The sequence below is a fragment of the Argentina silus genome (assembly GCF_951799395.1).
Source record: "Argentina silus genome assembly, chromosome: 4".
Lineage (NCBI taxonomy): Eukaryota > Metazoa > Chordata > Actinopteri > Argentiniformes > Argentinidae > Argentina > Argentina silus.
The window spans coordinates 24,072,523-24,087,522 of NC_139658.1; the positions used below are offsets into that span (position 1 = coordinate 24,072,523).

General features: G+C 50.3%; 1 protein-coding gene across 1 annotated transcript in view; it reads left to right on the top strand.

Moving 5' to 3' along the window:
* Nucleotides 1–3,976: 3,976 nt before the first annotated feature.
* The window catches only part of syn2b (synapsin IIb), a gene marked incomplete at both ends in the record, with an annotated part of 60,200 nt that continues 49,176 nt past the window's right edge, over nt 3,977–15,000 (top strand). Inside the window, one exon of the mRNA XM_083668551.1 lies at nt 3,977–4,398. Within this exon, the coding sequence (XP_083524677.1) occupies nt 3,977–4,398 (422 nt within the window). The remainder of the gene's footprint in view (nt 4,399–15,000) is intronic.

Sequence of the window (15,000 nt, forward strand, 5' to 3'; positions counted from 1 at the left end):
ACACACACACACTCACACACACACACAAACACACACACACACACACACACACACACACTCACACACACACACACACACACACACACACACACACACACACACACACACACACATACACACAATCAACTCTCTTCAACTCCCCTTCCCCGTATGCTTAAGTAGTCTTGTCGTGACTTACGTCCCACACATTCTGGAGGATATACAGTAGTCTCTATGTCAGAGGCTGACGGGGGATATACAGTAGTCTCTATGTCAGAGGCTGACGGGGGATATACAGTAGTCTCTATGTCAGAGGCTGACGGGGGACCAGCTCATTGTAATGCATGGAATGGAATCCATTACAACGAGCCCATCCTCCGATTTCTACCTCCGCTGGCCTCCACTGCTCTTTATCGTTCAAACTCTTGCACAGTGGAATTCCTACGGTTTCCTAGAGCATTCTATTTGAAATCTCTCTGATATTTAAATATCAGATGTTAAGCGTTTTATGGTATGAAAGATGCGCCGTATGTCTCAACCAGCCCCCATTCTGGAAGGGATGTTAAAGTGAAGCATTGAAGGCAGAATATTAAACAAATCCGCTTTTTCTCGAAAATAGCTGCCATCCGTTTCAACGGCTGCTGGGTTTGGCTTGATCTACTGAAGGACGCTCGCTTGGTGTGTGGTGTTCAGACTGCGTTGTGGGGCTACAGAGGAACATATGGCTCTATGTTTAAGTGAGAGGAGTCTTTTCTACAGTAGTCGGCCCAGTGTATTCTGGGTGTTCCTCAATAAGATGTCAGATGACACCTCCAGCAGTGATTTAGGAAGCTGTATTATATAGAAGGCTTTCTTCAGTGGTGCTTTAGGAAGCTGTATTATGTAAAAGGTCTTCTTCAGTGGTGATTTAGGAAGCTGTATTATGTAGAAGGTCTTCTTCAGTGGTGCTTTAGGAAACTGTATTATGTAGAAGGCCTTCTTCAGTGGTGCTTTAGGAAGCTGTATTATATAGAAGGCTTTCTTCAGTGGTGCTTTAGGAAGCTGTATTATGTAAAAGGTCTTCTTCAGCAGTGATTTAGGAAGCTGTATTATGTAGAAGGTCTTCTTCAGTGGTGCTTTAGGAAACTGTATTATGTAGAAGGCCTTCTTCAGTGGTGCTTTAGGAAGCTGTATTATATAGAAGGCTTTCTTCAGTGGTGCTTTAGGAAGCTGTATTATGTAAAAGGTCTTCTTCAGCAGTGATTTAGGAAGCTGTATTATGTAGAAGGCCTTCTTCAGTGGTGCTTTAGGAAGCTGTAATATGTAGAAGGTCTTCTTCAGTGGTGCTTTAGGAAGCTGTAATATGTAGAAGGTCTTCTTCAGTGGTGCTTTAGGAAGCTGTAATATGTAGAAGGTCTTCTTCAGTGGTGCTTTAGGAAGCTGTATTATGTAGAAGGTCTTCTTCAGTGGTGCTTTAGGAAGCCGCCTCTGAAGCCTCCCGTCAGAGGGTGTTAGGGAGGCGATGGCGGACTGGAGACGAGATGTGGGTGTTTACCGAATGAACATGGCTCAGCAGCAGCCTCGTTAGGAGGGGAGGACTGGGGCATGGGGGAGGACTGGAGCATGGGGGAGGACTGGATGACGGAGGAGGGAAGAAAAAAAAGTAATGTCATGATCCATTTCACAAAAAGCAAAATGAATTCCGTCTCCTCTGATATCACTCACTCGTCATTTCTGCCTGAACTCACTACAGCTGGAAAATATGTAGAGTACACAACAACACAGCAACACACAGGACCAGGAGAGACGCTGGGATGGAGGGAATAAGAAGGAAGGAAGGAAGGGAGGGATTGATAATCTGAGAGGTTGTGATCAACAAGCAGAGTAATGAGACGGTCAGTGGAGCGTCTGCTGGATCAATGTGGTGGCGGAGGAAGGCGAGGAGGAGGAGGGAGAGGAAGAGGAGGGAGAGGAGGAGGAAGAGGAGGGAGAGGAGGAGGAGAAGAGAAGAGTCAGAGACTGATGGATGTGGGGTGAAGGTTTGGGGGCGTTGTGGTGATGATCAGGGGACTGATGGAGAGGAGAGGAGGAAGAGGAGGAGGAGGAGGAGGAAGAGGAGGAGGAGTCTGCCTCAGCCCCCAGAGAGCTGTCGTGACATCACTGATTTGATGCCCCTCCCCTGGGAGCGTCCTAATCGTCTACCCCCGAGAACTCATCTTATTGAGGAACACCCAGAAGACACTGGGCCGACTACTGTAGAAAAGACTCCTCTCACTTAAACATAGAGCCATATGTTCCTCTGTAGCCCCACAACGCAGTCTGAACACCACACACCAAGCGAGCGTCCTTCAGTAGATCAAGCCAAACCCAGCAGCCGTTGAAACGGATGGCAGCTATTTTCGAGAAAAAGCGGATTTGTTTAATATTCTGCCTTCAATGCTTCACTTTAACATCTCTTCCAGAATGGGGGCTGGTTAAGACATACGGCGCATCTTCCATCCCATAATACCCCTGTGAACTTGTTCCCTCCCCCTCAAAGATGTAAACAGGTTGGATTGGCTTGGTGCTTACATACAGTAAACCTAATACATAAATCCCTTTATGAATCCACGTGAGGAGGTGAAGAAGGGAACACTGTGTGGGGAGGGTTAGAGAATTGGGACACATCCCCAGTCTCCTCTCCATCAAACCCCTAACCTTTTCTCCTCTCCTCTTCCTCCTCTTCCTCCTCTACTCTCCTCTCCTCCTCCTTCTCCTCTTTCTCTCCTCTCCTCTTCTCTCCTCTCCTCTCCTCTCCTCGACTCCTCTTCCTCCTCTACTCTACTCTCCTCTCCTCTCCTCCTCTCCTCTCCTCTCCTCTCCTCTGCTCTCCTCTTCCTCCTCTTCCTCCTCTTCTCCTCCTCCTTCTCCTCTCCTCTCCTCTTCCTCCTCTCCTCTCCATCAGTCCCCAAGACCTCATCTCCTCTTCCTCCCCTTCCTCTCCTCTCCTCTTCCTCCTCTTCCTCCCCTTCCTCTCCTCTCCTCCTCCTCTTCCTCTCCTCTCCTCTCCTTCAGTCCCCTTCCCTCCTCCCTGCATCATCATCACCACAAACCTTCAGCCCACATCCATCAATCTCTCTCTTCATCCTCCTCCTCCACTCCTCCTCCTCTCCTCCTTTTCATCCAGTCCCTGGCCCTCCCCTCTCTTGTCCGCCTCTATTCCTCTCATCCTCTTCAAATAGACTGGCCAGAGGATGGAGGTCACCCTGAACCGAGGCGGGGGGTGTGGAGGGGGAGACGGAGGGAGGGAGGGAGGGAAGGAGGGGAAGGAGGGAAAGGAGAGGAGGGGGAAGCCTCTACAACAGCAGCAGTAGAGGGGTGTCTCCTGCTCGCTGGAAACCCCTTGACTGGCTGCAGTACGACACAGACACGTAAGCTGTGAGGTAGGAGAGAGGAGGAGGGGAGAGGGGGAGGGGAGAGGGGGAGGGGGAGAGCCACTGAGCACGCGTGAGAGAGAGAGAGAGAGAGAGAGAGCGGGGCGAGAAGCAGAGCGAAAGAGAGAGAGGACAGTGAGAGGCAGAGTGAGAGAGGGAATGAGAGAGAGAGAGAGAGAGAGAGAGAGAGAGAGAGAGGGATAGAGAGAGAGGGATAGAGAGAGAGGATAGGAGGAGAGGAGAGGCAGAGTGAGAGCATCTCTTGCAGGCATTCAGGCTGGAGTGGCTGAGGCGGACAGGCAGAACAGGCTGATAGAACACATCACTACGTCCACCAGGGGAAGCAGCATCATCACACACACACACACACACACACACACCCTCCAGGGAGGACGCGAGTAAATCTCGGGAGGGACACACACACACACACACACACACACACACACCACACACACACACACACACACACACACACACGCCTGGCTCGCGTGTTCTTTGGGGAGCTGTCTCTAGAAGACTGGACCAAGGCTACCGCAGCGCCGCTCTCTGCGACCAGAACCTGACCTGACCCGTTCCCTCTGCCGCCGCCACCACCGCACGCCGCCATGAACTTCCTCCGCCGCCGCCTCTCCGACAGCACCTTCATCGCCAACCTCCCCAACGGCTACATGACGGACCTCCAGAGACCGGACCCCCCTCCACCCCCTCCGCCCACGGCAGCCTCCCCGGCCCCGGCCTCGGCCACCTCCCCGGCCTCGGCTCCAGGCCAGTCCCCGGCCCTCTCCCCATCCCCGTCCCCGGGCCCGTCGTCCTCCACCTCCTCCCCGGCCCCGGAGCGCCGTCCCCAGCCCCAGCCGGCCCAGTCCTCGGGCTCCTCCGTTGGAGGATTCTTCAGCACCTTCAGCTCCATCACCAACGCGGTGAAGCAGACGGCCGCCTCTGCGGGGCTGGTGGAGCAGACCGTGGTCCCCGCCGCCTCCAAGAAGTTCAAGGTCCTGCTGGTCATTGACGAGCCGCAGCACGAGTGGTGAGTGGACATGTTGATTGGTCGATTGTGGCTTGATGGTGATAGGGGAACGTATTGTTTCTCTTCCTGGTGGCAGAGTGGATGTTCTGATTGGATGTTTCTGATTGGATGTTTTCCGATTGGACCCTAGCTGGTGTTATCAGTTGTGTTTCGATCAGGGGAGGCTGGTGGAGGTAGAAATTAGAGGCTCATTGCTATGCATGGAGTGGAATGAGGAATGGTTCCTCACGTGTGCTCAATACCATTCGTCCTGCTCGTCCTCCGATTTCTACCTCCACCAGCCTCCCCTGACTTCAAGTGTATGGTCAACACATTCTGTGTGGTCTGCTTAATCGTGTGGATATATCTAGTAGCCTTTGTGTTGAAGGTGGCAGAGTGGATGTGATTGGTTCAGTGTTGTCAGTTTGTCTTCAAGGTGATTGGTGGAAACTCCCTTGGTGAGCTGTGAGAACAGATTGTTCTGTTCATGTAATTGGTTGGGAAAGGTTTGGATTGGTTAGGGTTGGTTAGGGTTGGTTAGGGTTGGTTAGGGTTGTTTTGTGTTGGTTAGGGTCGGTTTGGGTTGGTTTGAGTTGGTTTGAGTTGGTTAGGGTCGGTTTGGGTTGGAGATTATGCAACTGAACGAGATTTTCTCAATATCACAAATAATGCATCTCAACCGCTGAACCGCTGACACAATGATTGTCTGGCACAAATCCAATCCAATCCCACCCAGACACTCAATGCAATAATGTTTCTCCCTCCATTTTGAAATGAGAAATTTAAGCTCCTACAATACTGTATGTCAGACATCTCTAGCTATATTTACCCACAGACACACGCCACACACGATCCCCCTGGAGCCTAACAACACACATCCTTTCCTCCCTCCCCCAACACACACACACACACACACACACACACACACACACACACACACACACACACACACACACCCAGCTCTCTGCTCTTCCATGTTTGTCTGAGAACCTACAATCATTTCGGCAGCTATTAGATAATTTATGCAGCCAACCAATAATTGATGCAGCTTTTCAGTCATTCATTCAGCTGATCATTCATTCAGCTGATCATTTATGCAGCTATTCAACCCTACTATCATTTCTACTACTTCGCTTCAGCAGCTTCAAAGGACATGTGACACACACTCCTCTTCCAGCGGTCCGTTCTAACTGGACCAGGCTCCCCGTGAGTGGCTGATCAGGGAAGCCATGCCGTGAAATGATGATGATGATGATGATGGTGATGAAATGGTGCGTGTGAACCAGAGGTGTGTGAATAAGAGCCTTCCCACCTCTGAGTGAACTGGTGGCTGTAGGCTGAATAATGCATGGGAAGGCACTACTGGCACTGTATTGTGTGTGTGTGTGTGTGTGTGTGTGTGTGTGTGTGTGTGTGTGTGTGTGTGTGTGTGTGTGTGTGTGCGCGTGTGTGCTTCCGCACGTGTGTGTACTGTGTGAGCATGCACTCGCATCGGTGCCTGCTTGCGTCGATGCCTGCTTGCGTGTGTGTGTGTGTGTGTGTGTGCGCGCGCGTGTGTGTGCGTGTGCGTGTGTGTGTGCGCGTGCGTGTGTGTGTGTGTGTGTGTGTGTGTGTGCGTGTGCGCGTGCGTGTGCGTGCGTGCGTGTGTGTGCGTGCGTGTGTGTGTGTGTGTGTGTGTGTGTGTATTACTGTATCACTGCAGTGCTGAGGAGGTAATGTATCTACTGATCATCATCTGAGATTGGATGGTGGCTGGATGTCAATGTGACACATCCTCTCTGCTGGTATCTCTGCTGGTGGTGGTGAGTCAGGCCGAGGCAGAGCCGGTCCCAGCTCTGTGGAGGAGGGGGAGAATCAGGGCTTTCAGACCTGGGGATTAACCATTGTTTATTTGTTGTTTTTTTTCAAATACTTTTGGTTGGCTTGTTGATGTATTAAAGCAGGGCTTTTGGTTGGCTTGTTGATGTATTAAAGCAGGACTTTTGGTTGGCTTGTTGATGTATTATAGCAGTGGTTTTTGCACTTTGGGGACTACTCCTTAGTTTCTATTACACAGAGGCAGATATATCAAGAGAATAACATGGTCACTTAGTAGAAAAATATGTTCACTTTGGTTCTGAATGTGGAAGGAGGTTGGGCAATCCTGAGTGTCAGGGGAGGCTAGTGGAGGCAGAAATCAGAGGACGGGCTCGCTGTAATACAGGGAATGGAATGAGGAATGTGTTTGATACCGTTCCTCCTTCCGTTCCATGCATTATAACGAGCCCGTCCTCCGATTTCTACCTCCGTCTAGCCTCTCCCGATGATAGATGGTGTTTGTGCGCAGGAATAAACATGAGCTCAAGATGCCACAGCCATGATAAGCCACCACATCCCCGTCCGCCAGCAGACTGGAGAACATTATGCATTTCTTAACACCGTCTCTACAGCAAACACCCAAGAAAGAAAGCAATCCAGACTATGTTTAAAGAACCTGAGCTCTGAGCTCTGAGGAGAAAATAAACCAACATGAATATTTCATGACGCCTGTTTGAGAGGAGAAGCTCCTCTGTGCTTGTCTACAAGAGGAGGTGGAGGAGGAGGAGGAGGTGGAGGAGGTGGAGGAGGAGGAGGAGGAGGAGGAAGAGAGGTTGGGAGTCATCCCGCTAAATGCTATTGATTCTCCTCTCAGTCAGGGACGAGGCTGAGCTCTCAATAGAAGGAGCTGCTGGAGAAAGACGCACCAGAAATGCCCGATATCGATCCAGCCTTTCTCCAATGTTGGCTAACATCCTACGCTGTCAAACTGTTCATCATCAAACTGATGTTTCTTTTTCTTTTCGGTGTTCATACGGATGTTGAGAGGTTGGCCTAGACACTGTAGACACACACAGACACTCGGCAGCAGAAAGGCGTCAGCATTGGCAGCTTCCATTGTGATGCATGGAAAGGAATCTGGAACGTGTGTTTGATACCATTCCTCATTCCGTTCCACACATTACAATGAGCCCGTCCTCCAATTTCTACCTCCACCAGCCTCCCCTGGCAGCTTCAGACCTGTCAAACCTTAGTTTCAATCTCAGTGACGTTGGAGACGGTGAACAAGGGGGGGAGACTGTGGGCCAGGGGGGGAGACTGTGGGCTAGGGGGGGAGATGTGGGCTAGGGGGGGAGACTGTGGACTAGGGGGGAGACTGTGGGCTAGGGGGGGGTGTGGGCTAGGGGGGAAGATGTGGGCTAGGGGGGGAGATGTGGGCTAGGGGGGGAGACTGTGACCTGGGGGGTAGACTGTAGGCCAGGGGGGGAGACTGTGGGCTAGGGGGGGAGATGTGGGCTAGGGGGGGAGACTGTGGACTAGGGGGGAGACTGTGGGCTAGGGGGGGGTGTGGGCTAGGGGGGAAGATGTGGGCTAGGGGGGGAGATGTGGGCTAGGGGGGGAGACTGTGACCTGGGGGGTAGACTGTGGGCTACGGGGGGATACTGTGGGCTAGGGGGGGAGACTGTAGGCTAGGGGGGGAGACTGTGGGCTAGGGGGGGAGACTGTGGGCTAGGGGGGGAGACTGTGGGCTAGGGGGGGAGACTGTGGGCTAGGGGGGAGATGTGGGCTAGGGGGGGAGACTGTGACCTGGGGGGTAGACTGTGGGCTACGGGGGGAGACTGTAGGCTAGGGGGAGAGACTGTAGACTAGGGGGGGAGACTGTGGGCTAGGGGGGAGACTGTAGGCTAGGGGGGAGACTGTGGGCTAGGGGGAGAGACTGTAGACTAGGGGGGGAGACTGTGGGCTAGGGGGGTAGACTGTGACTTGTTCTGTATGCTGTTCTGTATGCTGTTCTGTATGCACCACAGTCATAGTGTGACATGAATCTGGAGTAGGGTAACAATGCCAAGCCCCAGTGTGTGTGTGTGTGTGTGTGTGTGTGTGTGTGTGTGTGTGTGTGTGTGTGTGTGTGCGTGTGTGTGTGTCTGTGCGTGTGTGTGCGTGTGTGTGTATGTGAGTGCTTGCACGTGCTAGTGTGTTTGTGCAAGTGTGTGTGTGTGCGTGTGTGTAAGTGAGTGCTTGTGCGTGCTTGCGTGTGTGTGTGTGTGTGTGTGTGTGTGTGTGTGTATGTGTGTGTGAGTTGGTTAACAATGCCAAGGCGATATCAGTCACTCTCCTCTCACTCAATCCCCTGGCTGTGCCCTCCCTCCTCCCTCCTCGCCCCTCCCCCCTCCCTTCTCCCCATCAGTATAATATAGTGGCTGTAAAGCTATTTATGATTGTTGACTTTCGATCATTGCAGACGGGGAGGCAGTGCAGTATGTAAAACAGACAGTGGAAGATGCCATTAGCTGTGAAATGTGCCTGGGTCAGATAGATGCTTTGGATATATTAAGAAGCCGCCGCCACTGATTTGTGGTGATGTTCCGAGGCTGTGGTGGTTCTCTGGTGCTTGAGAGCGTCAGACGAACCATTAGAAGACGATCAAGGCTCCGACTGCACTTCCTGGAGGGAAACAGACTCTCGTATCTGATGTGGTTCAATGAACCAAGCCGGATGGCATGACCCCATCTGAGACCTGAGGACTTGTCTCGGCTTTAGCTCGAGGGGCTAACTCTGAGCCTGACCCCACCTGAGACCTGAGGACCCCACTGGGATTATAAACCACTAACTAAGGCACTGTTCTGGGTCCCTAAAGGGGTTCTTCAAAGCGTTCCCCTATGGGGACAAATGAAGAACGCCTTTTAGAACCTTTTTGTTTTTCTAAGAATGTAGGCCTTGGCTCGGGGGGGCTCACTCTATCCTCCTGATCAGCTGATCATCAAAGCCTCGTTGCGTTGATGAGGTCTGACTTCCTCTGACGTCTCTGCTGCCTTCGCCTCCTCTGCGTCTCTACATCTGTATATCATATACTGTATGGATATCAGGGGAGGCTGGTGGAGGTAGGAATCAGAGGACCAGACTTCAGATACCATTCCTTGCCTCCCCAGATATACACTCACTGAACACTTTATTAGGAACACTGTACTAATACTGGGTAGAGCCTCCCTTTGCTCTCAAAACAGCCTCAATTCTTCGTGGCATTGATTCCACAAGATGTTGGAAACATTCCTTTGAGATTCCGGTCCATGATGACATTGCAGATTTTTCAGGTCTTTCACGCTGTGAATCTCCCGTTCTACCACATCCCAAAGGTGTTCTATTGGATTCAGATCCGGTGGCTGGGAAGGTCACAGAAGAGCACTGAACTCATTGTCATGTTCATGAAACCAGTTTGACACAACCTTTGCTTTGTGTAGCCATTAGAAGATGGGTAAATTGTGGCCATGAAGGGATGCACATGGTCAGCAACAATACTCAAATAGGCTGTGGCATTCAAGCGATGATTGATTGGTATTAACGGGCCCAAAGTGTGCCAAGAAAACATTCCCCACACCATTACACCACCTCCACCATGAGGAGGTGTACAGGTGTTCCTCCACCATGAGGAGGTGTACAGGTGTTCCTCCACCATGAGGAGGTGTACAGGTGTTCCTCCGCCATGAGGAGGTGTACAGGTGTTCCTCCACCATGAGGAGGTGTACAGGTGTTCCTCCACCATGAGGAGGTGTACACGTGTTCCTCCACCATGAGGAGGTGTACACGTGTTCCTCCACCATGAGTACACGTGTTCCTAATAAAGTGCTCAGTGAGTGTACATAAATATATACAGAGTATTTAGATCATTGCCTAAAACCCAGCCACTCTCCAGTTACGTAACTGCAAAATGGGGGCAAGACTGAGAGTCCTGTTGAAAAGCAGCGCTGCAAAACATTAGAGTTACGTAACACTCTAACAGTCTATTGAAGGAGGGCAGATCTGCAGGGGGATGAGGATGAGGAAGAGGAGGAGAAGGAGGAAGAAGAGGAGGATTGGGGGAGCTTTCCCCTTGAGTGTCTCCTCTGTGTGGAGGAGAGGAGAGAGCAGAGGAGGAGAGGAGAGGAGGAGAGGAGAGAGCAGTGGAGGAGAGGAGAGGAGGAGAGGAGAGGAGGAGAGGAGAGAGCAGAGGAGGAGAGGAGAGGAGGAGAGGAGAGGAGGAGAGGAGAGAGCAGAGGAGGAGAGGAGAGGAGGAGAGGAGAGAGCAGAGGAGGAGAGGAGAGCTCAGAGGAGGAGAGGAGAGAGCAGAGGAGGAGAGGAGAGGAGGAGAGGAGAGAGCAGAGGAGGAGAGGAGAGGAGGAGAGGAGGAGAACAGAGGAGGAGAGGAGGAGAGGAGAGGAGAGGAGGAGAGGAGAGCTCAGGCACCGTCATGTGATTAAGTAATGAGAGGAGACGGGTTGAATCACTGACTGCAGTCACCCCCAGGCCCGCATCTGTGCTCTATGTGTGTGTGTGTGTGTGTGTGTGTGTGCGTGCGCGCGTACGTGCATGCGTGTGTGTGCATGCGTGTGTGCGTGCGTGTGCGCATGTATTTGTGTGTGTACACGTGTTTGTTTGCAGTGTAGCCTTCATTCCACCCTGTGTGTGCTAAGGTCTTTGTCAGGGCGTCTGAGTGGTTCACTGTGCAGCAGATGCAGAGGCGGTGAGTACAATGAGCCCGTCCTCCGATTTCTACCTCTACCAGCCTCCTATCAGGCCTGATGAGTGCTCCGTACTCATCAGGCCTGATTCAGTCAACAGCTGTGACCTCCACCCTCAGTGAGACACGTACAGCAGGGGAGGCCGGTGGAGGTAGAAATCAGAGGACAGGCTCCTCATGCCATTCCATGCATTATAATGAGCCCATCCGTTTTCTGCCTCCACCGGCCTCCCCTGGTACAGTATACCAGGCCTGCTTATGAAAAGACAGAGTAGAAATGCTAAATAAATAAATAAATAAATAATAATAATAATAATAATACAAAACAACAGGACAAATACGATGTTAGTGACTCCAAATGAGTTACCTCTGAGGAAAAAAAACGATTGAGATGTTTGTGTCAGTTATCTTGCAAACAGTAGACAAAAGAAAAGCTCAAAATAACTTCACTTCAGTGTCTTGTGAACATTGGGCCACACCTCTGGGCCAACCTCCATTTCACTACCAACACATCAGGGGAGGCTGGTGGAGGTAGAACTCGGAGGACGGGCTCATTGTAATGCATGAGGAATGGTATTGTGTGTTGGTTACCAGTCCTCATTCCATTCCATGCATTATAATGAGCCCATCCTCCGATTTCTACCTCCACCAGCCTCCACTGCAACACAGTCATGTCCAAACAGTTACAGCAGACGGTGCTATGTCTAAGCTACTGATAGCTGTGATGTTGTCTGCCTATAACAATGTGTACTTCTATATATGCCATTTTATATATGCCATTTTAGCTGACGCTTTTATCCAAAGCTTCTATTTTCGCCAGGCATCTCTCGTTAAAAGACATTCTAAAGCTCAATGACTCTAATCTTGTAAAAGGTTCAATTGAAAATGAAAAATCAATGAAAATAATGCGGGCCATATGCCGGTCTTAGTGATGACTCCCACACCACATCACAGCGCGCCATCTGCCACACACTGGACGGCCACAACAGATATCAGGTGACACGATAATATGAGTAAACACAACTGCCTGGGTAACATTAGCTTCCCCGTAACGTTAGCTTCCTCGTAAACAAAGCCTGTGAAAGTGCAAAAGAAGGATGGCGTGGATGTTTTCAATTCCCAAAATAGAATTTCAGTTAACCTCCTGTCTTGAGTCAGTTAAAATTCCAATTGACCTCCACCCCCGGCTCTCCGGCAATAGACTTGAAGTCTCCCAGAGGGCCTGTGATAAGTATTGGCCAATCTGACTCAGTGGCATGCTACTCAGTGTGGACCAGGGGAGGCTGGTGGAGGTAGAAATCGGGGGATGGTCTCACGCACGTGTTTGATACCATTCCTCAATCCGTTCCATGCATTACAATGAGACCGTCCTCCGATTTCTACCTCCACCAGCCTCCCCTGATCCACACTGCGTAGCACGAATGGAAGGTACTGTACAAGTGTTGCACTGAGTGAGTTAAAATTCCAATTGACCCTGGTCCTCCAGCCCCGGCCTCTCCAGCCCCGGCCTCTCCAGCCCCGGCCTCTCCAGCCAGAGACTTGAGTGTTCCCAGAGGGGCGATTGGTTAGTCAACATAATATTATTCCTGTGAGGACTCTGTGCCAGCGCTGATGAGCAGCCAGCTACAAAATGGCCTCTTGCTCTCCGGCTGAGGTCTAATGAGTAGGTTTGGGAGCTTAGAGGACGGAGGCTGTTTACTCCCTGCCATGGGTCCTCGCCCGCTGAACAGTTATGAGATGTAATATGTCAAACGGAAACTGAGATCTTATATTGGAACAAATAATCCAAAGCGTGAGAACTGTTGCTCCTTACACTCAAATAGTTTTAGGCCGTTTTCGGCTGCTAAGTGAAGAATCTCTGAACTCGAGTCGAGTGCAAGCCAAACCAGAGCAGCTCACTGACAATTCAACTCACCAACCGCCAAAGAATTCTGGAACACTCACCACCTAGAGAGCCAAGTGTTTTGTGTGGTGTTTACCATAGCAACAATACTTGGATTAGCTACAAAATGAAGCATCATAATTTATGCATTTCTGGTGAGTAATATCACCCTTGGCACTCGAGAATATTGACAATTCAACCTTGGCACTGAATGAGTTAATAGAGATGTGGGAAAAGCTTTGCGTCGTGCTGACTCAGTTCATATTTCAGTCTAATATACGCTTTCGGGAAAGTCATTCCTGATCGCTAACATCCTCATTGAACTGAGAGCTCTACACCGTATTTCACAGTGGGAATGGAGAAGGTCAGTTATTTTCGATGATAATTGCATTGAGTGGAACAGATCAATGGTCCTGCCTCTCCCAGGCAGCCTTCTGAGACCACAGTACCCTTTACACTGTCAGAGATCACACAGATCCATGGACAAACACTTCAGACCCAGCCGACCAATCACATGTCCCCTTCCATTTTCCTGAGATAAGTCATTTAGCCTGTTGCCATGGCGACATGGATGTAAGCCCCTCCTCCAACATGTTCATTCACCAGCCTACGAATGTAAAACCAGGTACACATAGACACGCACACAGACACACACACACACAGACACACACACAGACACATGCACACACACACACACACACACACAGACACACACAAACACACACACAGACACAAACACAGACACACACACACACACACACACACACACGCACACAGACATATGCACACACACACACACACACACACACACACACACACACACGCAACAGACATCAGATAAATCACTATGTTCCTCCATAATTCACATACTACAATGTCCAATCCCATAAAGTGGTCACTTGCTCTCTCCAGTAAATCAGCAGCAGAACACTTTACACACACAAGACCAGGACAGGCAGCCATGTGCCCCTCCCCCTCTGATGCAGGCTATGCTAGGCTAGGTTACGCTAGGCTAGCTCTCACAGCATGGCTCGTCAATGTGCCCCTCCCCCTCTGGTGCAGGCTATGCTAGGCTAGGTTACGCTAGGCTAGCTCTGACAGCTTGGCTCGCCAATGTGCCCCTCCGCCTCCCCCTCCGATTCAGGCTACGGTACGCTAGGCTAACTCTGACAGCATGGTTCATCAACGCCTGACCTCCCCGCTTCTGACCCGTCCCACAGGTCTTCTCTGAAGGCAAAGCTATGTTCTGGCCAATCTGTCTCAGTGGCATGCTAGTGTGGATCAGGGGAGGCTGGTGCAGGTAGAAATCGGAGGACGGTGCTCATTGTAACGCATGGAATGGAATGAGGAACGGTATACGTGTTTGATACCATTCCTGATTACGTTCCATGCATTGCAATGAGCCCATCCTCCGATTTCTGCCTCCACCAGCCTCCCTGGATGGAAGGTATGAGGCACATTGCTGATAGCAGCATAGCGAACAATCATAGCTTCCCTCAGTTACCTACAGCACCAGTCAAAGGTCTGGACACACCTTCTCATTCAATGGTTTTTCTTTCTTTTTATTATTTTCTACATTGTAGATTAATATTGAAGACATCAAAACTATGAAGGAACACATATGGAATTATGTAGTAAACAAAAAAGTGTTAAACAAACCAGAATATTTTTTATATTTTCTTCAAAGTAGCCACCTTTTGCTTTGATGACAGCTTTGCACACTCTTGGCAAGTTTGTGTCCAAACGTTTGACTGGTGCTGTATATATATATATATGTATATGTATGTTCTAGTCTACATGTGAACTAAGCTGTGAGACTCCAGAGGCCAGTCGGTCAGATGACAACCATGTGGAGACGCGTTAATGCACATATTCACACTTCTCAAACCAAGCCTTGGGTAAAACACGAAGCACACTTAGCTGAGTGCCACTCATATGAGAGTAATATGTGGTAATTATAGGTCCTCTGTGGCTCAGCTGGTGGAGCATGGCGCTAACAGCGCTTAGGTTGTGGGTTTGATTCCTTTGATTTCCATATATACTGAAAAATGTATGCACTCACTGCAATGTAAGTCACTTTGGATAAAAGCGTCAGCTAAATGGCATATATTAAATGCTAATTATGCACATATCTGTGTTCACTGCACTCATTTCTCTGCTGTTTTCATTACAGCTGATGGGGGGTTGATACAGAACACACAGAACTGTCATGGAAAACACTGAGGCTCCT